Raw genomic sequence first — 24,965 nt, 5'->3', positions numbered from 1 at the left:
GCTCACCTATCACGTTTAAGGTCCTAAATTTAATACCGAGTCAACATGAAATATTCGTTTGAGAAGCTTTGCACAATATTTCACTGACTGGCACCTGAAGCGTGAGGCTGATCGTATTTCTTTCATGAAACACATGATTAAGATACACTGCGGGAAACTCTTTGATAATTTTCCAAATGTTTGAGTCTACTGTTTACCATATTGATGAGCCATATATTTTGTTTTTTTTTTATTATTACGTTTCTGATATGATATATTATTTTCGGTGATATACTCATGTGTCTTTGTCAACTAATTGCTCGTCCCATTTCAACACAGGACTTTAACAGGATGACAGGAAGAAAATAAATAAATAAATAAACTGCGTGTAAATAGGTGCGAAGGTTTTCACGGTCACTGTTATCAATATTATGTATCTTTTTTGGGTGATACCGTGTATGTTGGATTTGATCCGACGTTTCGGCTACCATTGCAGGAGCCATCTTCAGGGAAAACTGTGTGTTTTATAGAGAAATGTATTTATTTTTTCCCTGAAGATGGCTCCTGCAATGGTAGCCGAAACGTCGGATCAAATCCAACATACACGGTATTACCCAAAAAAGATACATAAAACTGCGTGTACTTTTCCAATATTGAGCCTTGCGTACCCCAAAAAAATATATATAATTTTAATCTAATACATTTAAATTTACGTTTTTTAATAGCCCGAATTTGAAAATAACTTTTGATTTCATTACTTTTCATGAGACTACAGCCTTAAGGGCATATTTAAAATGTTAAGACTTTTATTTATAATGTTTTGAGTTTGTCCAAATTTTTGTAGACAAACTCAAAACATTGTTGATGAATCCACCTGGTCCAACAAGAAGTAAAAAAAATTAAAAATGTTTACAGGCGGCGTCATAATAATGCAATCAGATGAATCTCACAGGCAACAATAAAGGTTTCAGCAATTTTACTTCAAAAACGTTAACAGGTGGAAGAGTCGAAGAAATATAAACGTTCAAACATAGGTAGAATGGTGAATGTTACACAGTGTGTAAAGTGGCCACTTAAACCAGCCAATGACAGGTCACAAGCCCTGCGGATGTCTAGACTTCAATATTCCCTTCTGCAATTTTTTTTTTGCATCACTACAGGCCAGGAGGCCCAGTTACATTGGTGAATTGCATCACAGAATGCCCAAACTTGATAAAAAGTACATTTAAATTTTTGTGTTTTTTTAATTTTTTTTTATTTATTTACAATTTTAAAAAACCCGTTAGGGTTACATTAGAAATTTAATATTGTCATTTTATGTCTCGTCTAGTCTAGTTAGTTCAGTCATCATGTGCTTTTTCAGATTGATTTTAAATTTGTCTCCATTAAAAGTTTTCAAGTAGAAAGGTAGGTCGTTGTAGTGTTTAAGTCCATTATGTAGTATTTTTGACTGTCCTGTGTTTGTCTTTGCTTTTTCAATATGATTGTGTTGTTGTTGTCTGGTGTTATATTTGTGTGTGTCAGCATTTTTGACTAATATTATGTCGTCGTCTTGTATGTTTTCCAGTGTTATTTTGAGCACAATTTTTAAGGTCTCAATTTTAGTCAAGTAGTTTATGTCAAACTGGTGTGTTTTTTGTACAGTTCAGTCGTAGAGGTCAGGTAGGGTAGATTGTATGTTAGTTTAAGAATTTTATTTTGTTGTTTTTGTATTCTTGTTACCAGTTCCCCAGAAGGCGATCATGTAACTCAATTTACTTTTGACATAGACTTCGTACATCATATTTTTTTCCTTTCTTGATATAAAATTCTCACCGAGAATCGAACCCGGAACCTTCCGTCTGTGAGTAGCTGGATAGTGCTTTGCTTTGTCTTACACCAAAGTACCGCCATTAATAATAACTTCAGACAGGTTGCGGTTTGTTGTTTCTCCTAAGAAAATTTATCAAGTGAAAAATTAGAAAACTTTGGGAAGCCATTTGTTATTATTTGGAATAAATCGGTCGATCTTTGGCTTCGATATTCATCGCATTAGGGAGTTTATTTCAGATAAAGAAATACTTTGTCTCGATCGAGCGTTTAACTTTGGGAACCCATTGTATCGGCTTGATTACACAAGGTAAAATAAGCATTTTCGAATGAGATTTATTTTTTTATGGTTCCGATTTCACGGTCGTTTCTAACCAATGAGGATGTTCAGTGCTTTGGGAAAATTGATGTAAAAAATTTTCCTTTGCGTGGTAAAAATCTAAGCGTTAAATCGTAATGCGAAGTTTTTAAAAATGTAAGAAAAAAATAATAAAAATGATTAACAAATTACAACAGAGATGGAAAACATTTTGGAGAGGGGAATATGGAACTCTAGGCATTAACAAGACTTATAACCTGTCATGGGTGGTTCAGTGGCAAAATCAACAGATGGAAGAATTGGAGTAATATGGATATTCAAACATAGGCAAAAATGTGAATGTTACACAGTGTGTAAAGTAGCCACTTAAACCAGCCAAAGACAGGTCATAAGCCCAGTAAATGGCTATACTTCCGAATTCCCTTATCTAAACTGTTCTCCATCTCTGTTGTAATTTGTTCATGATTTTTATTATTTTTTTCTTACATTTTTAGGCAACTTTGCCTTTTAATTGTGCTATAATTTTTACCGCGTGTATGAAAATATTTTTATCAATATTAAATCGACATTTTTCTTAATGACTCCCTAGGGGGTCCATTCAGTCTTTTGTCTACAAACATTTAGATAAACTCAAAATATTGTAATTTTCTAATGATTTTTATAAAAACCAATGACTTTGAATGACTTCGTCATTCAGTTCTTCTAGTTTTTCCGACTCAACCGATAATACAGTGTTCTGAAAGGTTTCTGGTTTACAGGAAGCCAATTCACTAATAAGCAGAACTCACCGAAGTGCACTTGTGACGTCACACGCGGAAAAATTTCAAAATTAGAAAAGAAATCATAGCAATAATAATCCACATTTTTTTTTTTAATTTTGGCTTAATTTGATAGTTTATTAGTGAACAAAAATTAAATTTGAAATCAGTTAGTGGTAGGAAACTGACTTCCCACGTGGATGCGGGGCGAAAATTTGCGGGGGGCGAAGCCCTAGGGCTTCTACGATGTTATTTAGCTGAGTAGACATTATTTAAATTTTAATGAAATAATTGAATATCCTCGATATGCGGTACACAGTGTCAATTGGTACATAACCTCAACGAATGAGATGGATTAGGGATGGATGTTGTTAACCTGGTTCGTTCTTGATGGAATTGCGCTGGTCTGACTGGTCAATTGCGAGCGGCACCAACACTAGAACATACCCTTGATCTGGAACTGAACACTGGTGGTTGGTGAAAACAAAATCTTTGATGCGGCACACGTTCAACAAAATAAACGCGCGATTCTCGACACGAGTTCTTATTGTGGTAGATGATCAAAGGATACTAAGGTAGGAAATGAACAATTTTTGTAGGTTTAAAGGATGTTAAAGTTGTGCCAATAATTTGAACAATGCATACCCACATAATTTGCAACCAGTAAGTAATATGCTAGAATATATTCAATAGATAAGATTCGCCGTAGTTCGGGATTCGAACATTTGACCCCTGATTCTAAAGCCTTATCATTATCACTGCACTACAACTCTACTCATCTTTTCATGTTTTTATTTAACTGCCTTGCGTAGTAGTAAGTGCGTTTGATTTATGCGCCTAATCCAATTTTCAATTCTTAAATGTTTATTTTAAGGATGAGTTCAGTTTACATACTTAGCAATTGGTATAAGAAATGAAGTTCCTAATACAGACTAAAAGCTTAATTTATCTGATAGAATAATTCAATTGGAATGTGGGTAAAACCATGTACGATAGTTGTACTAATGTCGAGATTCGTGAATCGTGTAAGGCTGAGACAAGCATTATTGACAAAACCAAAAAAGGAGTACTGCGTTGGTTTGGGCATGTGGAGCCAATGGACGGTAAAAGAATGGCTAAAAAGACTTACCACGTAAATTTACAATGTTTTTTTAAAAATCTTTTATTTACTATACGTAAGTTTTACATCTTTTACTTTTTTTTAAAAAAAATTTAAAACTTTTTACTAGGTATTTTGCTGTTTTTTTAAAATTTGTTTTTGCTTTGCGCATATTTTTTTTTTACTACAACAAAAAATGTGTTTGTAACTATGTATTTGGTTTTCTCTACGTAATTTACGGGTTTAATATGTATTTTACTATATCTTTTACTATGTTTCTTACGGTATATTCTATTTAAACTACGTATTTTTTTTACGTAAGTTTTCAAATAAAGTTTTTTAAGTATGTTTTTCCTTATGTCCGCCACCTTTATTATTGTTTCTGTATATTCACTGTCGGCCTCGTGGTGTAATGGTCAGCGTATTTGCCTACCATGCAAGAGGTCTCGTCTTGGGTTTGATTCCCAACATGGTTGGCATGAAACATTTATTTTTAAAAAATGGATTTTTACACAAGAATATTCATAGTCCCTGGACTGGTACCTGAAGCGTAAGACTTATCATCTTGCCCTCTTTTAATAAAAAAAATATCAAGATACGCTGCGATTGGTGTATCAATGCCGTGCCCTATGCATGATTAGGAGCGGAAAGGGAATGATAATGATGATGATGTTTGTTAATTACTTTTTTGACTCTTAGAACGGGGTAAATAACCCTAGTTAGATAGTCAAAACAACTTCGTATTAATTATTATTTTATCTATATAATATGATAATAAATAAATAAATGTTGATGGATGTAAGAAAACGAGTAAGATAAATTCTACAACAGCTATGTCAACAAATGTAAAAAAATCGTCTTGCCTTGAAAAACCCTATATGTCAATCTTGATACTCGTGACACGAAATTAAAATTTAAATAATAATTAAAATAAAAAATCATCAATGTTTGATTATGTCCAAATGCTTGCAGACTGGCTGGATTTCCTGCCTAGATCATATTTAAATTTATTTCAACAGAGAGGGAAAATTTTTTTGAGAAGGGAATATGGAAGTCTAGGCATTTACAGGGCTTATGACCTGTCATTGACTGGTTTAAGTGGCTACTTGGGCAGAATGGGCAGACATGAGGGACAATGGGATCCTTTGGGACAGTCTGCAAGCATTTGGACATAATCAAACATTGTTGAATTACTACCTGGTAAAAGAAGAAGTATAAAAATTGGAAAATTGTTTTCAGGCGTTGCCTAGTAGGTGATTTGGTTCAGCCGGATGAATCTCACCCACGTGATAAAGGTTTCAGCTCTTTTACTTCACAAAAGTCAACAGATGGAAGAGTTGAGGAAATGTGGATGTTCAAACATGGGCAGAATGGTGAATGTTACACAGTGTGTAAAGTGGCCACTTAAATCAGCCAATGACAGGTCATAAGCCCTGTAAATGCATAGACTTCCGTATTCCCTTCTCAATTTTTTTTTCCCTCTCTGTTGAAATAAATTAAAATATGAACATCTCCCTAGGGAGGAAATCCATTCAGTCTGCAAGCATTTGGACATAATCAAACATTATTGAATTACTACCTGGTAAAAGAAGAAGTAAAAAAATGGAAAATTGTTTTCAGGCGTTGCCTAGTAGGTGATTTGGTTCAGCCGGATGAATCTCACCCACGTGATAAAGGTTTCAGCTCTTTAACTTCACAAAAGTCAACAGATGGAAGAGTTGAGGAAATGTGGATGTTCAAACATGGGCAGAATGGTAAATGTTACACAGTGTGTAAAGTGGCCACTTAAACCAGCCAATGACAGGTCATAAGCCCTGTAAATGCCTAGACTTCCGTATTCTCCTCTCAATTTTTTTTCCCTCTCTGTTAAAATAAATTTAAAAATAAAAAATCTTTATAATCCCTAAAGATAAAAATTTAGTTTCTTCCACAAGCATTTGGACATACTCAAAATATTGTTAAAAATCTTTATTTTTGAAAAATATCTCTGGGTTACATTTTTGTTCTGCATTCTTGTAGAAAGACACTAATTTATGACTCCGAACTGCCAAACATCATTGAACATTAAAAGTTTGTGAAATTCTTTAAATTAGTTCACATTGTCCGCTTTTAATGGAAGTCTGTTTAATTAACCAAATTAGGGACCGTCATTACTACTTGCGGAAAATTATTAAGGAGTGCTTTTACATCTCTTCCTTCTATTAAATATTCCAAATTATTCTTTGAATTTGACGACATTTTCACGTAATCAAAATTAAGAAGAGCTTAAAATTTTTAATATTTGTTCGCGCAACTGCGCTGTAGATGTTTTATTTAATTAATATTGATGTATTATGAGTTTTGTTTTTTGATTCGAGAAAAGACTTTTTTTAAATATATCAATGATGAAATTGCGAAGAAGGCCTTGTTCAGTGGAAGTGATCAACTCAGCTAGATAAAAAAAAATAAAGTTTTGTATGTTGGAATCAGTTTTGGAAAACCTTCAATTCAAACAAGGAAATTTGAAACGAAAATATACAAAATTTCATCCGACCCTCTACCTGGTATTATGCCTACAAATTGTCAAATAGAATCGTCTCTAATATTACCAGACTGAAGATTAGGCACTGTATTATGAATAAACATTGTTTAAAATCAAGACTGTGGACAGTCCTCGGCGTAAGTGCGGCCTTGACGAGGAATGCATAGACCACGCGTTGTTTGGATGCCCCGTTCGGGATGCCATATGCTTTGCATCGGAAACCAAACCTCCCCCTTTCCCTAAATTTATCCCATATCTTGTAAGTTTTATCCCCAAAAATAGTGTTTCACCTGTCTAAATTTACTGTTGCAAATTATATAACTTTTTTAACTAAAAAAATATCATTGGTATGGCACAGGTATGGTATCAACAGTATATGGCACAAATCATCCTTGTAAAGACCCTTAACTTAAAAACATTTTTTGTTTTAAGATTATGTCTTAATGTTTCCAGACAAGATTTTAGTACCCATATTTGCTTTGAATTTGATTTTGGTGAGAAGAATGTGGGGTTCATAGTCCATAATCGATGACACACGCGTGTTTAAACATTTTACCTGAAATAGTGCGATGACCGATGAAGCAATGTCTACGTTTTCTATAGAATCCAATACAACAAATTATGCAACTCTAACAGTATTGCTCAAAAAGACTAGAGCATTGTTCTGCAGAACATTAAAACCGTCCCTACCATTGAGATATGAACAACAAAGGAACTTGGCCTATATAGAGATCACAGGGCGTACTCAACGCCCAGTTAAGTTCAGTTGACCAGTCAACGTCAGCCAGTCCAGCCAGCCCGAAGACTCTGCTCAACGCAGATTTTCCAACCCCTCATCGCCGCTAAGCTCGCGCTACACAACCAAGTGCTGTATATAATTTGCCATGAAATAAATATGCATTAAACAGCAACCGTGTGTCTTCTGTTAATCTCTAACTGGGGTAGAAGCTTCAACCCTCAACAACCAAAATCCTACATTGGTGACCCTGACGTGATCTCAAAATCATAAATTCTACTTTTAAAACTATTTATCCGAACGGGTTTCACACACGTTTAGAGCCCCCGCTGATTGTGACAAAAAGTCACGGTGACTTTTTCTCACAGTGTCAAGTGCTATGAAGATATATAAGAGTAAGCTCACTGTGGCGACATGACAATACGGTGACAGAAAGTTCAAGCATGACGTGACTGTCACACGGCCCCTGCCTGTACTTTGCTATGGGAGTGCGCTCACTAGGAACTTTTTGTCACTCTGCCGGTAGACGCCTACCAAACGGACGTGCGTATTGAATTTTGCAGTTATATTTAAGGTTTACATTTTATTACAATAGTGATGACGAACATTTTAGACAAGATAATGTAGAAGTCTAGGCATTTACAGGGCTTATGACTTGTCATTGGCTGGTTTACGTGGCCACTTTAGACACTATAAAACATTCACAATTCTACCCATATTTGAACATCTATATCCCTATACCCTTTTATCTGTTGATGTTTGTGAAGTTAAAGAGCTGAAACCTTTATTTATGCGGGCGAAATTTAAGATGGATGGTTCTCTGCAAGAAGATAATATTGACAACGAATTGTTAACAGAAGACAAGGAAAAGGGATATTGACGTGATTCAAAATACAGGGAGTAAAATTTTCCTTTTAATAATTGTTCATTATATATGGGATGTACCCAGTAATATTTCTTTCGTTGAGTTTTCCTTCTGCGTAATTCAAGAGCGCAAATCACTGCGACCTCTTCGAAATCCATCGCTAAATGAACATTTGGTCACCAGTAGTGAGTAGTGAGTAGTGAGTAGTGAGCGCACCCTCAGTGACACAACGTGACAGTGACAAAAAGTCACAGTCAGCGGTTGGTGTTAAGTGTCAAAAGCGGGGATTTTGGTTTCAATTCTAAACGTCTAGCTCACTTCACAGCCCGCTGGCGGTTGAGGATCGACTCAATACGCGTTGGGCATGACTGAGCGTTTGAGCGTGGGTCATCATCTTGAGGGATTATTTAGTGTCTTTGTGCATAAATAGGTTGAAGAACGGTGGTAACCGGATTGAACTGCACTATGTTGCCCTGTGATCCTTTTACATGTCGTTTTTTTTTTGTTCTCGGCGTCTTTCTGGAGAAGATGAGGTTATTGTACTCCAATACGTTGCACCAGATTGGTCATTAAGAATTGATTAATTTTATTATTAAATATTCACGTCCTGCGTGTAATAATGTTGGTCTTGCGCAATAAAATGAAATGTATTGAAAAGAAAATGCTGAATTGCTTTCTTTGGTCGAAATTCTAGATTTGTGGTAAAATGATTTGGCGAGTGTGTGTCATCGCTTTATGGACATTGTACTTGCAGTTGAAATGCTGAACATGTAAAAATTTTGAAAGAACTAATTTAAATGAAAGGCTGAATGACGAATGTTAAACACTGTGTAAAAAAGCCACTAAATCATCCAATTTTTTAGAAGCCCAGTAAATTTCTATACTAGTATGTTGCTCTCAAAAATATTTGACTTCTTTTAACAATAAATGTCAAACTTGATAACTTCGTAGAGAGTGGAATTCAGAAATATACTTTTGTAAGACGCGAAATCTTTATCATTTTGTTTTACTTTTAAAACTCATGTTTAAATTTGGAAAAAATAGGCACAACTAATGTAACCTAGTAAATGTTTTTTCTTCTTCTAGTGCCTTGCAGGGTCCCTCCGACATTGGCAATCACTACAGCGAAAGCATATGTATCTGTCCTGCGCAAATTTTACATTTCGCAGCCAGGACGACTACTTATTGGTGTACTCGCCTTAGTGATTCCAGGAAAAAAATGACCAAAGTGGTTTCCCGTTGCCTTTTCTGATAGATTTTCTGTCGGGATACCTTCCCTTAGCTGGTTGGTTTTGGTTCTGAGGCGCCAAAAACTCACCTTTCATCCTCTCGTTATCTGCTGCGATCACACCGTTATGAGTGTGATCTCATTAACTAGTCAGAATTAGACTAGTCAGTAGTGTTGCCGGTGGAATGCAACTGGGCGTTCGCAGCATTTTATAGAATCACATCCTCCAGCAAGATGTGACTCACTGCAACACTACTGACAGTTCGAACCCCAGTATATGTTCAATGAACCAAAAATATTTGCATGTACAACAAAAATGTACGCATTTATGAACCTTTTTTCTTGTTCAATACCTTTGTTTAAACATCCATATCCCTTAAACCATATTTCTTTTTATTTCAGTTCAATTGACCGACAACATTCAAGATGTCTACGTCAACAATAAACATGGAGGAGAGGAAACCTCTGATGGACCAGATGATGTTTGAAAGACGGATGCTTTTTGGTGTCACGGCACTTATTGGTATTGGCATTCTAGTCTGGATCACAGCCATCTCTACGGATCATTGGTTCGTCGTCCAGGGAGGGCATGGTAAGCCAAAAGTAAAAGAAAATCAATCTTTCTTTTTTTATTTTATCAAAGTAAAATCTGTGAGTGAAGTAGAACCAAACCCCTGTAAGAGTGTTTTTGACTTGAATACTACATCATCAACATCAATTTTATTTGCACCCGGTTGTGCATTTTGTTTTGAGTACTGAGCTGACAGTCGAATTGCAGTGCATTCTAAATATCTATAGCTTTTTGCTTCTTATCCAGTCCAGAGACTTTGATACATTGCAGAGAAAAACATTCATATACATATTAATGTCAACTATTTTATGAAACAAATGTGGAGAAGCTCCTTAGCAAAATCAAAGATAACTATCTCGCCAGATCACACCTTTTGCAATAAATTGAAGCCTTGTATATAATAATTAAGGCAAAAAATGAGCAACTTTTAACCAAAAAAACCGGAACTTTTGGGATGGTGGATATATTTAAAAGCTCTAGGCAACCGCAAGGTGGACTTTTCGTACTCGATTTCATCCTAAAAGCTGTCATAAGTATATTAAAAATATTTGTCTTGGGTTCCAGTTCTAATTCACACAGAACTGTTTTCTCCATTCCTTTAGAACACGATGGTTACTTCCAGGTATAAATAAAATATAATGGAGACAAGTTTGTTTATTGCATAATTGGTTGCCAAGTTTCGAATCCTGGCTGAGGACGCGTAATATTTATTTTAAAGCTTGTTCTGGACTAAAATATTACATTTTTGACAACTGTCTATATAATGTATAAAGTTCAATTTAATTACTTGGGCGAATATTTACTATCGACTGTTTTCTGTTTCCGGCGAAATAAAAATACATTTTCCAAAAATGTTATTAAAACCGTATGTTGTACATACTTGTATTTAAAATAAATGTGCAAATAAAACATTGTCTTGATGTTTTGGAAATTAATCAAATAATTCCTGTTGTGCCTATTGTCTGTCTTGCTTAAATGCTTTTGTATTGTCATGCATCCAATATGTAATTTTCTTTCCAGGTATATTTGTTCCACAGACCAGAAGATACTTTGTCAGCAGTCATTCTGGTCTCTGGAAGGTCTGCAGATCAGTCTTGGTATCAACTCCTGAGCAGCTCAGAGACAGCGTTGCTGGAAGAGCATTTATCACAACCACAAAACCAACATCAACATTACCACCACCTCCAGATCTAAATTCTACCATTTCTAATGCTGCTTCAACCATTCCTTTATCAAATTCAACTGGTGTTGGTGGATTGGATAATTCGACATCATCATTATCTACATCTGTGAATTCATCAGTTCATCTTAACAACTCGACTTTTTTAAATTCGACAGTGATACACACTACCGCAATGCCTGTTCTTAACGCATCAATGGCAGCCAAAATGATACCATTCCGTAAGTTAGTTGTAAACTTATTTTTTATGTTATGCTACCTGCAGAACAAATACGAATTCAAATGCTGACCTTATCATGTATTTTTAAATATATATATTTAAAATTTTGTTTAAACTAATCATATTACCTGCCTCACTAAGCAGTCCTGTATTGAGGCAGGAACTACTCTTTTTTCAGTTGAGTCAGTAAGTATTTAACACATTATATCATAAATGAAGTTTTCTACCAATTGCTCCGATAGATCCATGATCCATCTTTATCTTTTCCTTAGCTTCTGCGGCTTTAAAGACCCTTGATTCTATGCGCAGGTGACTTCAGTGTTCGTACACAGTTAGGATATTTAGTACTTTGAATAGTTTTGAACCCGAAAACCTCGTTTTCGTTTGCGTATAAGTGTACTTGGTTTTATATTTTATGGTAGAGTAATTTTTAAAAAGGTTTTTCCTATATTCATTACGTTGAACCTTGTTAATACTTTTTTGTGGGTGTACGGATAGGCACTTTCAAGAGGAATTTTTAAATTGGTACTTTGTGCAATTTTCATTGAATGGAGTGCTGTCTTGCTTGCTGTTCCCCATGCTATGGCACCATATTCAATTGTGAATGGTACAATGCAAAGTACAATATTTTGGCTATTGCTGGGTTCATGATGCCTCTTATTTTACTAAAGACATATATAAGTCTCTCCAGTATATTTGTTATTTGTATTGTGTGTTCATTCCAACGTAAGAAGAAATCAACGAATAAACCTATGTAATTTATACCATCCACCCGTTGCAAGACAGCATTTGATAGGAATAAAGTACACATTGTACGAGTCTCTATTCGGCTGGGGTCTTGTCGGGATATTCTGGGATGGAGAGATGTAATAGCGAAAACTAACATTTTTTTTTTTTTTTTAAAACACAGTGGAAGTATTTTTCCTACCTTTCATGTTGTGTCCCTTATCGAAGAAGTACTTATTGGCTGTATTCTGATGGTTATATTTTTTGAACAGTTCTTTTTGCCTCTTTACGCTGCTGAAGAACTTCGTGTAAGTCATTTAAAATTAAAATATTACTGCGATATTGATTATACAGTACATAGCAAAAGAAAAATTATTTTACCACTGATATTTCTCTTCTCACTGTGGCGTTGTGCGCAGAAATTGGAAATAAATACTCACATAATTTCAGCATTGAATGAAATAAATCTTCTTTTTTTCTACAGAATCTCTCAACTTCTACCATATCGCGGCAAGTTAAGGTAATTGATAGCCCTTGAGGTGATTTTCACAAAAATGGCCCTTTATAAATTATTTACAATAATAATAAATATGTAATTTTACGTGTATGATATGACGAAAAATATTTTTTTATATTTTGTTTGTTATCTCACTTGTACAAGTTGTTCACAAAAATAATTAATAATAGACTCTCTAATAAACTAGACGCATACCAACCGGAAGAACAGGCAGGATTTAGGAGAGGTTACAGCACGAACGATCATATACAGACCCTGAAAAATATCATCCAGAAATATAATGAATATAATATGTCATTACAACTAGCAATTATTGATTTTGAGAAATCTTTTGATACTGTAGAGATATGGGCAGTAATGAAAGGTTAAGATAATTGTAAAGTGGATCACAGGTAATCAGGACTCCTAAAAAACATTTACAATAATACAGCTTCTATTGTACAGCTCCATAAACCAAGCGAAAAGTTCCACATAAGAAGAGGAGTAAGATAAGGAGATACAATATCCCCAAAATTATATACACTAGCTCTGGAAGATGTCTTCAAAACTCTTGACTGGAACGACAAGGGTATTAACATTAACGGCAAATTTATAAGCAATCTCAGATTTGCAGATGATAAAGTTATATATATATATATATATATATATATATATTTACATGCTAAAGATGAGAAAGAACTCAAAAACATGATAAACAAAGTTAATACAGCATTCCTGAAAATAGGCTTGAAAATGAATGATTAAAAAACTAACGTAATGAGTGATGCAAACCAACCATGTAACATTTTAGTAAATGGACAAATCGTTGAAAAGATTGATTGTTTTATATACCTAGGACACGAAATACAGCTCGGGAAAGATAATCAACATGTAAAAAATAGAAAGAAAACAAGATTTAGCATGGGCAGTCTTTGGTAAGCCCTCATATATCCTAAAATCTCCGAAGTATTCACATAACTTAAAGAAGAAACTTTTTTATGCTTCTGTTTTCCCTGTACTGGCATATGGCTGTGAAACTTTTGTGTTCACGAGAAAAAAATTACACAAATTATCAGTGACACAAAGAGCCATAGAAAGGAGAATGCTGGGTATCTCGTTGAGAGACAGAAAAACCAATACATATGGACTAGAGCGAGAACAAAGGTCACTGATGTGGTCCATAGGGCTGCCAACCAGAAATGGAGCTGGGCTGGTCATATAGCCAGAACCATAGGCTCTAGATGGAGCAAAAAAGTCCTGGAATAGAAACCCAGAACGAGTAGAAGAAGTGTCGGCAGGCCTCAGACAAGGTGGTCTGATGACATTAGACGAGTTGCAGGAAGTGGTTGGATGCGGTTGGCTCAGTATAGGGAAATATGGAGAAAAAAGGGGAGGCCTATGTTCACCATTGGACAAGAGACGGCTGATGATGATGAAGATGATGATGATCATATATTTTTAAAATATGTGTTAAAATATGTTAATGTGATGTACTGGTGGATTTTTATAAGCGGGTGCGTGCACTATACTTACACATACGCATTGTGTAGTATCGACGCGCTTATGAGCGTGACATAGACAACTACTGCTTAGTTAGTTGCTAATGATATGGTAATACAATATACACAGAATGCTTCTGTGTTCGTCTAAATTTCACTGTGATTCTTAATAATCAAAATATAATAATATGTTCGAGTATTGAGTTATGGATTAAAATCACTGGTTTATTAATATGTATGTATTTCATTAAATCGAATCATGAATAGTTCGTTTACGTAGATATGGCGCTTTCGCAAAACTTACACAAAAACCACCAGTCTCAAAGATGTCGCGAAAGCGATGAAACCGGTCACTGGATATTCCAAATTTGTGGATTAAAGTATCACTCGTGTTTTATTTAAATAATAAATTACAATGAACTTCCATCAAGAATTTTCACTTACAAACTTAAATGTTTTACACAAAAACATTTTTAATGTACAGAATACTAATTTTAAAAATGTTGAGGTTATACAAAACCTTTTTTGGATTAAAGCGAAAAGAAAAATAATTACTTAAGAAAACATCATATATTTACGAGTATTTATTTTTAAACAAGCATGTTTTTTATTTAATATTTTGTGTTCATCGTCATAATAATTAATTGAGTGTCATTAAAATGCACTGTACAAATTATATCGGAAAAAATATGTTTACACACTAATTGATAAACAATAAATCTTGTTATTTATATACTTAATACAATCTACACTTCATCGCATTCTAGTTTTAAAGTAAAAGACTATAAAAAAATACATTTTTCTAAATTTAAATAGCCCCTTGTTCTTGGAAGGACTATAATTAGTAAAATGCAACATTTAAAAAAAGTATTTGAAAATTATAAAACAATGAAACAAAGTATTTTAGTAAATAAATATTACAATTTTTATACCCATTCTATTTTTTTTATGTACACCTTCCTCTAATCCAACACAGAATTTTAAAAAAGATAGCACATTTGGTCAAAATTGAAAACAATATTTTTTTTAATCAACATCCCATAGATTTAAAATGCGTTAGTGTGAGTTTTCTGAACGCGCCAGCTTAAGTTAAACCACCAGTAGGTAGTAAGGCCGCTAGAGGATAGAATTTTTAATATTTTTTACCTAGTCAGGTTAGGTTACAACGGTGCACATTTGAGAATTTAGCAAAAGTTAAAATCGGAAACAAGAAAGTTGGAAATAATCAAATGAAAACTCTTGCAAGACCGTAAACTTTTATTTTTTTATGTTGGATTCAATCTCTCCATTGTTTCTACGCTAAAGAAAGTTAAATCCAAGAGTTAAACGCAGGTCCCGTTTTACGATTTTCGACAAAGAATCTAAAAATTTAGCACGCTTCATAATTTTAATTTTAAAGTTTGCAGTGTCTTCCTAAGGTAATTCGATGCTCGCTCCTAGAATCCAATCATGCAAAATTCTCCTTCGCCTAGAACTCCGGTGACTTGAATTCGGAAGATACGTCATCTTTAAAATGTCTCCATACTTAAACAGGTAGAGTCAAATAAGAGAAGATTGGCTTTGAGTGTGATTGTATCAGTGAAAACTGCGAACAGTGCATTCCAAATGTCTGAAATAACTAAAAAAAGCATATTTTTAAATATTTCGTGGTTATTTTACTAACCCAACAAATAAAAAACGGTTCTCGATGAGAAGTTTAATTTTTATGAATTGTTTAGCTTAAAATATTTTACTAACAAAATTTTGATGTGCCGACTAAGTTCATTTTACCACAAAGTTGACGATACACCTATCAATATTACAATTAACCAATGAAACTTTTCTGTATTTGAAATTGGTTTTTACACACACATATGATACATATTTATGATTGTAAACACTTGAAAGTCGCCATAAAAAAGTTAGTAATTGTGGAGATGGAATTTATTGTAAAGAAATACGTCCTATCGCTAGGGCGCGTTGAATCTTAGTGCCGTCAGAGCGATTTACTTTAGCCTGTAGGTCGACACGTTCCACGTTACCCCTCAGAATGCTTCTTTTTTTAAAAATGTTAATTTATCATATCTGTTACAAAGCGCAGTATAAATAGAAATGACAAAGGTATTATTTGAAAACTCATTTGATATCAAAAGAATTCGGTGCAAGTTCAACGTAAATGTTAATTTTAATGGGACGAAAATAATGATAAAGATATTATTCTTTTCCAACAAAAAAGAGACCTTACTGTCAGAACACAATCCTTCTAGCAAAATGGCCGGCTTCAAAACTTTGATGGATTGTCTCTGATACAGTTGTGAGAATTAAATGTCACAAATGTGATCGCGGGCATAAAGTACTTTAAAAGTTCTAGTTAAGTAATAATATTTTATATTTTGAAATGTAACATATATACGTAAAGAAAAGGTAGAAATAAGAACAATTTTTTAAATATTGAGCGAAATTAAAGCAAAATTCAGGAATATTAAAAAATGATCGAGAGCAACAATAATATTTTTAAAAAACCCCGCCCTTCAGAACGCTTAACGAATCTCCAAAGATATCAATGTTTCTCGCAGTGTCATAATGTTACTTGTTATACCATCTGAATATGCGAGATAGATTTTTGAACAATAACGTCATGGAAGTATTTTAGGATAATCAGCTTGACAAACGCATGCTTAATAAATCTTATAAATTCATGCGTTTACTAATATTAATTGCATCCTTAAGTAAATGTATTTATTTGTGATTACTTATTTTCATTTTATTTATTTATTGAAAACTTCAAAAACAAAGAATGAGTACTTTGGCGGACTTATTGCTAAAAGCAATATCTTCCAGCCAACCAAAAAACACATTGGTCAAAAAGAAGAGATTGGTAAAAATTTCGCACTAAAAAAAACATCAATATATACCAAAATATAGGTACATACATAAAATTTTTGAAAAATCTAATTAATTTAGTATAACCTCTGTTTTTTAATTAAGAGATAAGGATTAACTTTAATAAAATTTAAGAAATACATTTTGCTATACATGTTAAATGATGAAGAATGTGGTGATCAGATAGTGTGTTTGGAAGGAGAGAGAAAGAAGAACCAAAGAAAAAAAGGGATAAAAATAAATGTTTAAGAAAAAGAAGAAAAAAATGCTGTAAAACTCAAGGAGTTCAGGATTCTGGGGATATATAATAATGTTTAAGGCCTTTCTTGAAAGTGGCTAGAGAAGGTGCATTTTTTATATGAAGATGTAGCTCATTCCAAACTCTATAGTCCTTAAACTGTAAGATGATTAGAATGACAGTTGTCAGAAAAACTGACGACATAACTTTGTAGTAACGTCTAAGGAGTGATTTATATTGACACACGAATAATCATTCGTATTTGGTAAGTTAATTTATTTTTTTAATACAGTTCTTAACATATAAATCAACATAAATATACAAAATCAGCTTTAAAACTTAAAAAAAAACTCAAATAAACCTAATTATTAACGACGTTCTTACAAGGTTACATCATTTTGCAAAAACGTTGGAGATGGACAAATTGATCAAATAAAAAAAAATCGTTTGGTAATGTTCACGAAAAAAGTATAAATGTCTAATTTTTGGTGAATAATTGTATTCAACACACTAAAATAGGCTTGTTTTTGCTTTTTTTATCAATTTTCGGAAACAGAGTTTCATGTTTGCATAAAAAAACTGATAAAACGAATTCGATCGGTACATAATCAGTGATCAGTAATTTCCCATCACTGTTAATTTGAGTTTGACAGCTGTCATTCTAATCATCTTACATTTTAAGGACTATAGCAGCTTCATTCGCTCTTTGTCGCGCTACGGTAAAGTTTGTCATATTTTTAAAATTTAGACAAATTTGGTTGTTTCCCATTCCTTTTTTTTTGTTTTTTGACCTCTAAAGGATTTTTATAGAAAACTTTAGAAATTTTCAATTTATTGAGAATTTTATATATTCGTTACAGTGAACTATAAAAATAAAAAAAAACATATTTGACACAGTTTTTCATCATGGCAGGATGACATATATCGCACAAGTGGGTTTGGAGACTATTTAGAATATTTAGCCTCTAGCTTGAATAAAATTAAACAATGTGCGATGCCCGTAAAAATGTGAATGTGTGTACGTAGAGTTTATATATCGGTATGATGTTTTTGATTACAAATATTCAATACAATAAAATGAAATTGATCCTTTTTATAGATAATTTTCTATCGACAGTTTGTATGGGAATCCAATTCTGCGAACGACCGATTACATGCATGGAAAATGCAATGAAACATTCAATAATTGGTGCATCTATTGTGCAATATCACAATTATTATTCGGTAAATGGTGATAACCAACGGTAAAATCGAATACGCGAAATGTAAAAACACACTCTGAAAGGAAAATAAATAAAAGCGTTATAGGTTTTGTAGACTGGCTTTCGAATTATAAGAATATTTTGAAAAATTTTTTTTTTAAAAATGTAAATAAGATTCTTTTTTATTAAAAAAAACTTTAGTTTTCGCGCAGTGTAGGGTTGATATTTGTATTTATTTTTTGCTTTATTAACTCTCGCGCTGTCAACATTAAAGTTACCTGTTCTTGTTACCTTTTATTTTTTTTTTATATATGTTAGTGTTGCTCATCATGTCCCTATACTCACCCAATAATGCATAAGACACTGAACACTAAATGAAAAAAATGGTCCGTTCAGTTATTAGTTATTGTTAAACTTAGAGATCGACATTATTGACACTGGATTGTTAAGGTTTAAGATATATTAATTTTTTTACATTTAATTTAATTACTTTTACTTTTTACATTGCTGGTTTTGTTTCGATGCATATTTTATTGATTATTTTTATTCGTTTTATATTAATGAGTATTTTTTTTTTAAATAATTTAATTTTGATAATTTGTACTGTTAGTTTTATTTAAATACGTATTTTATTCATGTTTGTTTTATTATTAATTTGTAAAATTTTAGTATTAAAAAAAATAAATTGTTTAATTTGTGTTTCCATGCAATTAAAGAAAAATCAGTGTGTCTTTTTTTTATTGTTTATATATTTATGTGCATTATAAACTATTTTTCATTGTTTGTAAACCAAATAAATAATTTAAAGTTTAAAAATTATATTGTTAGTAACTATTGATGCGATTTCATAATTTGGTTTTATAAACAAAGTAAAGCTTATTATTGAATTTTTTTGAAATATGTATTATTTGAATAATTTATTTTTTTTGCACCACAACGGGCAAGAGGCCCAATTAAAGCAGTGAAATTATATTATTTCAATAATTTAACAAACAATGTCTTTTGGCTTGTGTTGCGGACTCATGGATCAAAGGTCCGAGGTTCAAAACCTACTCTACTTGATTTCTAATATCTAATAGCGAGTGTTCACGCCAGCTGGTGCAGGGTTCTCGCTTCGACGGTCTCGCCAATCTCGGGTGACATGCGAACGAGGAAAAAGACACACAGTTTCTTCAAAATATTATTTATTTTCTAAATTCCGCAATGTCACATAAATTACAATAGAAAACAGTCTGAAAAAGTTGAGCGGGCATGTAGTAATTAAACAAACATATCAGCTCAAATAAAACCACAAGGCAATCACACCCTCACACTCGCAACTCGTAACACTCGAGGATGCGTACAAGCCTCGCCTGTCACTTAGGACCTTCCGTCATTGTCTCTAGAGGCTCACTATTGAATGTCACATAAATAATAATTATTGCAACTATCCTAAAAGATAACTGCAGTTCCTTTAAATGATTACGTAGGTAACCACATTTACCTAATACGCGTAACATTCGAGGATGCGTACACTCCTCGCCTGCTACGGTCTGACTTTCCGTCAGCAACTCTACAAGCGCACTTGCAAAACCAATTTCGATTACATTCTACAAAAAATACTGATATTTTAGTGCCAAACAAAATATATCTAAGACCTTTTCAAACAATTACGAGATTTCTCTTCCTCAATAAATTAAATTATATGTGACATCCTAGGACAAGAAACGATAAACTAAACTAGGATCTTAACACGGGACAAATGTCCGGTTCTTTGAAAAATTATAAAAAAAATACAAGATTACAAAGTATACACAGAAAAATAAATATCTCAACTTCAGTAAACGACATTTAAAAGGCATAAAACAATAATTCACGATATACGACACTTTTGAAATAAATGAACACGTTGCAAAGCCGAACAATAACATCTGAAATTGCTAGTCGGTATACAAAATTAACCAATAAAGCGTTCTTTGTAAAGTATTATTTTAACCCGCCAAATCTTCGGAACGAAGTGAGTTATTTAAATGCGTTCTGTAAAGAATTATTTAATAAACGAAATATTGCTCAATTTAGTTTTGGCCCCAACAGTGAGGTTTTTACAACTTTTTATAATAGCCACCAAAAATTGAAATATTTAAATCAATTATAAGAACGCTAAAATTTTTTATCATTAAAAAAATAAAAAATAATCATGGTTAAACCATTTTTTCACCTTATTAAATTCTTCTTATCGTAAAAAACTGGAAAAACCCTCAAAATCGCCAAAATTTCCAGAAGAATACACAAAAGAATCGCATTATCATAGAACGTAATACTATTTCTATTCGTTTTCGGGGATTCAAAATATCATCCTCTCCACCTAAATCCCTTCTGGGCTGACCTTTTATCGTGTTTTATTATATTTTATTTATCTCGGTCTTTATTCCCGGCACAATGCCGGGATAAACACAACAGCCGGGATAATAAGTCGGGAAGAAAGGTCTGCTTACAGTTTCCAGATCTAATTAAGCGGAGTTCGTTTGTTTTTAGGGATAAAAATATACATCTTGTTCGTGGCTACCATAGGGTGCCTAAAAAACGTAAATAACTCAATTTCTTTTGCACGGCAAACAAACAGATGGAAAATTAGTGAAATCCAAATTTAATTAATACAAAGCATACATAATTATATGTCTTTAATATAATTATGTTGCAAAGTTAATAATAAAGTTCTGTGCCTATTTTTATTAATTTACTAACTAACAAGTAGTATATGCCACATTTTTTGAGATATAAGTCGCAACTCCATAGACTTTAAAGTCCTGTGTTGAGTTTTGACGAGTAATCAAACTAGTTTTCATTTTAAAAATTACTCTTAAACAAAAAAAACATGAAAAATAAAATCATTTGAAAATCAGTTCGTGGTGTAGGTACAAGGTAAGACTTTTCCAATAGATGAGGTTTTGGGTTCGATATCCGATAAAGTAGAAGTAAAATATATTGTTTTTTTACTGAAACAAATTTCCTAAAACACACTTGTTTCGATTGTTGCGCGGTAAAATTGACAACCCTGAAATTATGCGGAGCATTAGCTTTTATGTTCCGGATAATTACCTTAGATAGCGTTAGCATCGACTGTTTCACCTTGCAAGATAGAGGACCAACCTGCCAATAGTTATGCCTGTTGGAAGGACTATCTCTATGTTGAACATTACTTTGAACATTGACATTTTTCACGTCTCTGAGCTAGTTTTTCTTTACAAGATTATCTTACTTTTTAAATTTTACCTTTTTATTTTAATTTTTCTATATTTATTTATTTAAGTTTTTGTACATAATGTTATTTGTACATTGGCGGGCTTATTGCCAAATGGCAATTTCTTCCAACGAACCAATAAAATAAAAGTTTTATTTTTATAATTCAAGTTACAGAACATATTCAAAAGAAGATATTTTTATGAAATTTTATGAAATTTAGAACTAACACTGTATTCCTCCACTGTAATACTGGGAAATTAGAAAAGGGTGATTGTGCTGACCATGTGTATTTGATTGATCACAAACTGACAAAACTGCAGTGAGGGGTACAATGAAAGTTTTTAAAGTTTATTTGTTTTGTTATTTTCGCGGTTTGATTGTAAAGAAATATTAAATTTTCGCTTAATTAGTTTAAAAAAAAATAAATTGATATTGATATGCGAAACTGAAGAAAGACTCAAGTCTTTATGAACAGTTTCGGGAAAGGGGTGGATGCTTTCATTGTAAAAGAAGATATTAAAAGTATATAAATATATGAATCAAGAAATTGAAAATTGAATTCGAATGAATAAGTAAAATGTAGCATTTTAAACAAATTAATACAAACCAGTTATTAATACATATAATAAAATAATCAAAACTATAATAACTATAATAAAGAAATTTTAAAAAAATATAATAATCGATAAAAAAATGTGTTTATTATTATTTAATACTACATTGGGTAATAATAAATATATTTTACTAATATAAAAAAATGATAAAGATAAATATTTTGTACCGATAAATAAAATTAAGAAAATTAAGGAAAAAATAGAAATTGGAATGGAAACAATGATTAATTTTTAATTTATTTAGTTTCTTATGCATACATACTTGTACATTGGCGAGCTTATTGCAAAGTGAAAATTTCTTTCAACCAACCTATAGAATAAAATATCCTATTTATATCATTCTGGATAGGAAACGTACGCAAGAAAAAATAGAACTTGCAATGTGTGTATTAATAAGTGCCATACATATAAACCTATACAGTTACGCCTAGGCTTAGTGGAAGAATAAGAAATGGAATACCATATTTTTTCTACTACTTTGCCTAAGCGTAACTTTATAGCAGATTTATAAGTAACTAGCGAATCCGACACACGTTGTCCTGCCTGACAATGGGTTACCTGCTACTAGCTTTAAAAAATACATTTTATTGATAAGTAGTATATACAAAAGTATTTCTTTTCTGTTAGTCCTTGGTTGTTTGCAAGTTAAATAACTTGATATTGCAGTTAAAATTTAATTTAATATTTGTCTTAAAATGAAAAAAAAATTGCTTGATTGTGTCGTGAAAGCGTGCAAAAACTATTCGAACTAAAGAAAAAATACTTTTCATTGAAAATAAGGTACTTAGGTACTTGTTGATGATTAAATTCCAAAACTTAAAATTATTTATTATCAAATATTGAATTTAAGTAGGTACCTAGCTACTTGTTTATGTTTGAATTCCAAAACATAAAATAATTCACTTTCAAATATATAATTGTTTATGCAAATATCAAACTCGGCTCTTCTCACTAACAGGGGTGCAGTTTATTCATGAATGCGATATTAAAAAATGTATTAAATTTGATTTGAATAAATTATAAGGAATGAAGGAAAGAATCTGATTGGGATCATTAAAAGCTAATGTTATTTAAAAACATTCAAAAACAAACGTTTTTGTGCATGCATTCTCGTCGAATGCAACCCTGGTAGGTCAATGAAAAAAAGATTTACGGTTCTTACTTTTTTTTTAATAGATTCGATTAAAAATTCAAATGTATGCATACACGCGTAGCGCAAAGATTGCAATTTTTATGAAAACTGCACGTAAACCGGTTTAGCCGTTTAGGAGGAGTTCAGTGTCCCATTTATCGGGGACTTGGATAAGTTCTTGCCGTTTTTCGTTCAATGCATAGAATAAAGAATAGTCCAAAAGAATCGTAGAATCATATTTGAATACATCGGTCTGTCTGAATACATCCTTACTATGCCTCACTTTCACCGCGCGCGTAATATTGCACGATGGGAAAAATATAATTATAACACAAATTTAAGGTAAAAAAAAATCAATCTGTGAATTTTACTAAAATTTTATTGTGCACGCGGAAATATTGATTGACATAACAGAGTAGATAAGTAACGGGTCATTTAATATGAGTAATTGAATTAATGAACTTTAAACTTAAAATATAAAACCTTTTTTATTTCACATAAAACGGATGTTTGTTAAATAATATTTGATGTTTTAAAGATAATGTCGGTCAAATGTCCACGATAATCCGAGATCCAATTTTCATTAGTTTTCTCATTAGATGAGCAAAATACGGTAAAAAAGTTTACTACCCTGGCATTATTATTAACAAACAATGACATAAACTAAGACCTAACTATGTTGACTAAATGGACAAACACAAACTTACTTACACTTAATGACAAAAAATGCAATATTATCCATTTTGAATCTAGAAAAAAATGTCATAAAGTAGATGCTTACATAAATAATGAACGACTTACTGAAATTGAACATGTAATACTTAGGATTAACAATAGACAGGCAATTAACATGGACAATTCATGTCGACAATTTAATTAGCAAAGCGGCGACATTATCGAGTCTTTTTTTAAAGATCAAAAATTTTGTTCCAAAAACGGAAAAAATTATAATGTATGAAGCCTATGTAAAAACTAAAATATGTTAAACGCAACTACTATGAGGAGCAGGATATCAAAATGACATAAACACAAACTACAAAGACAACAAAATAAAATATTAAAGTTTGTATATGACCTTCCCTATCTAACTGCAACTAGAGAACTTTTTAAACAAACTAAGCAATTAAATATAACTGCACTTTTTCAACTAGAATCATTAAATTTTATCCATAAATTAGCCACTAATGTAATTGTAGACGAAGAACTAAAACTTGTAAAAAATTGTAGTCAACGTGGACATAATACGAGAATATCAGACAAATACCAAATGCAACTTTCTAAAACAAGACAAAGAAAATCAAGACTAATGAACCAGGGACTGAAATTATACAATAAACTACCAGACAAAACTAAACAAAAGACTCAGACAAACTTTTCAAAAGATGTAAAAAATATTATTTTGAACAACAGAGTATGAATGAAAAATATATATATTATTTTTTGTAAAATGAATGTAATAATCCGTAAGGGTTGACAATCTGACAGATGGAAAAATAATTCAATCTGTATGTAATGCATTTGTTACATACACCTTCATTTGCTAATTACACATGAAATGTGATAGCATCCTGTTTCTTTAAGATCCTAGCAGTATTTTTACACTTTAAAAGGACACAACACGGCATAGTTGAATTTAAATCAGGAGTTACGTACTGAGCGACGTCTACAAAGAAACTTATTCGTCGAAAC

General features: G+C 32.4%; 1 protein-coding gene across 20 annotated transcripts in view; it reads left to right on the top strand.

The window, feature by feature from the left end:
• The window catches only part of LOC148281954 (uncharacterized), a 72,309-nt gene that overhangs the window by 10,067 nt on the left and 37,277 nt on the right, over positions 1-24,965 (top strand). For all 20 annotated transcript variants that reach the window (XR_015822214.1, XR_015822216.1, XR_015822213.1 and 17 more), the window contains 2 exons: positions 9,717-9,906; positions 10,906-11,286. Coding sequence is in view for 12 of the 20 variants with exons in the window: in XM_088225858.1 (XP_088081984.1) it covers positions 9,741-9,906; positions 10,906-11,286 (547 nt within the window). In the remaining 8 variants the exon portion in view is untranslated. The remainder of the gene's footprint in view (positions 1-9,716; positions 9,907-10,905; positions 11,287-24,965) is intronic.

This window comes from Micrasema longulum, unplaced genomic scaffold (genome assembly GCF_059751315.1).
Source record: "Micrasema longulum isolate JH-2025_06_02 unplaced genomic scaffold, ASM5975131v1 h1tg000390l, whole genome shotgun sequence".
In the NCBI taxonomy this organism is placed as follows: Eukaryota; Metazoa; Arthropoda; class Insecta; order Trichoptera; family Brachycentridae; genus Micrasema; species Micrasema longulum.
The sequence above is the reverse complement of the archived record's forward strand: the minus strand, read 5'-3'. Positions and strand labels throughout refer to the sequence as shown.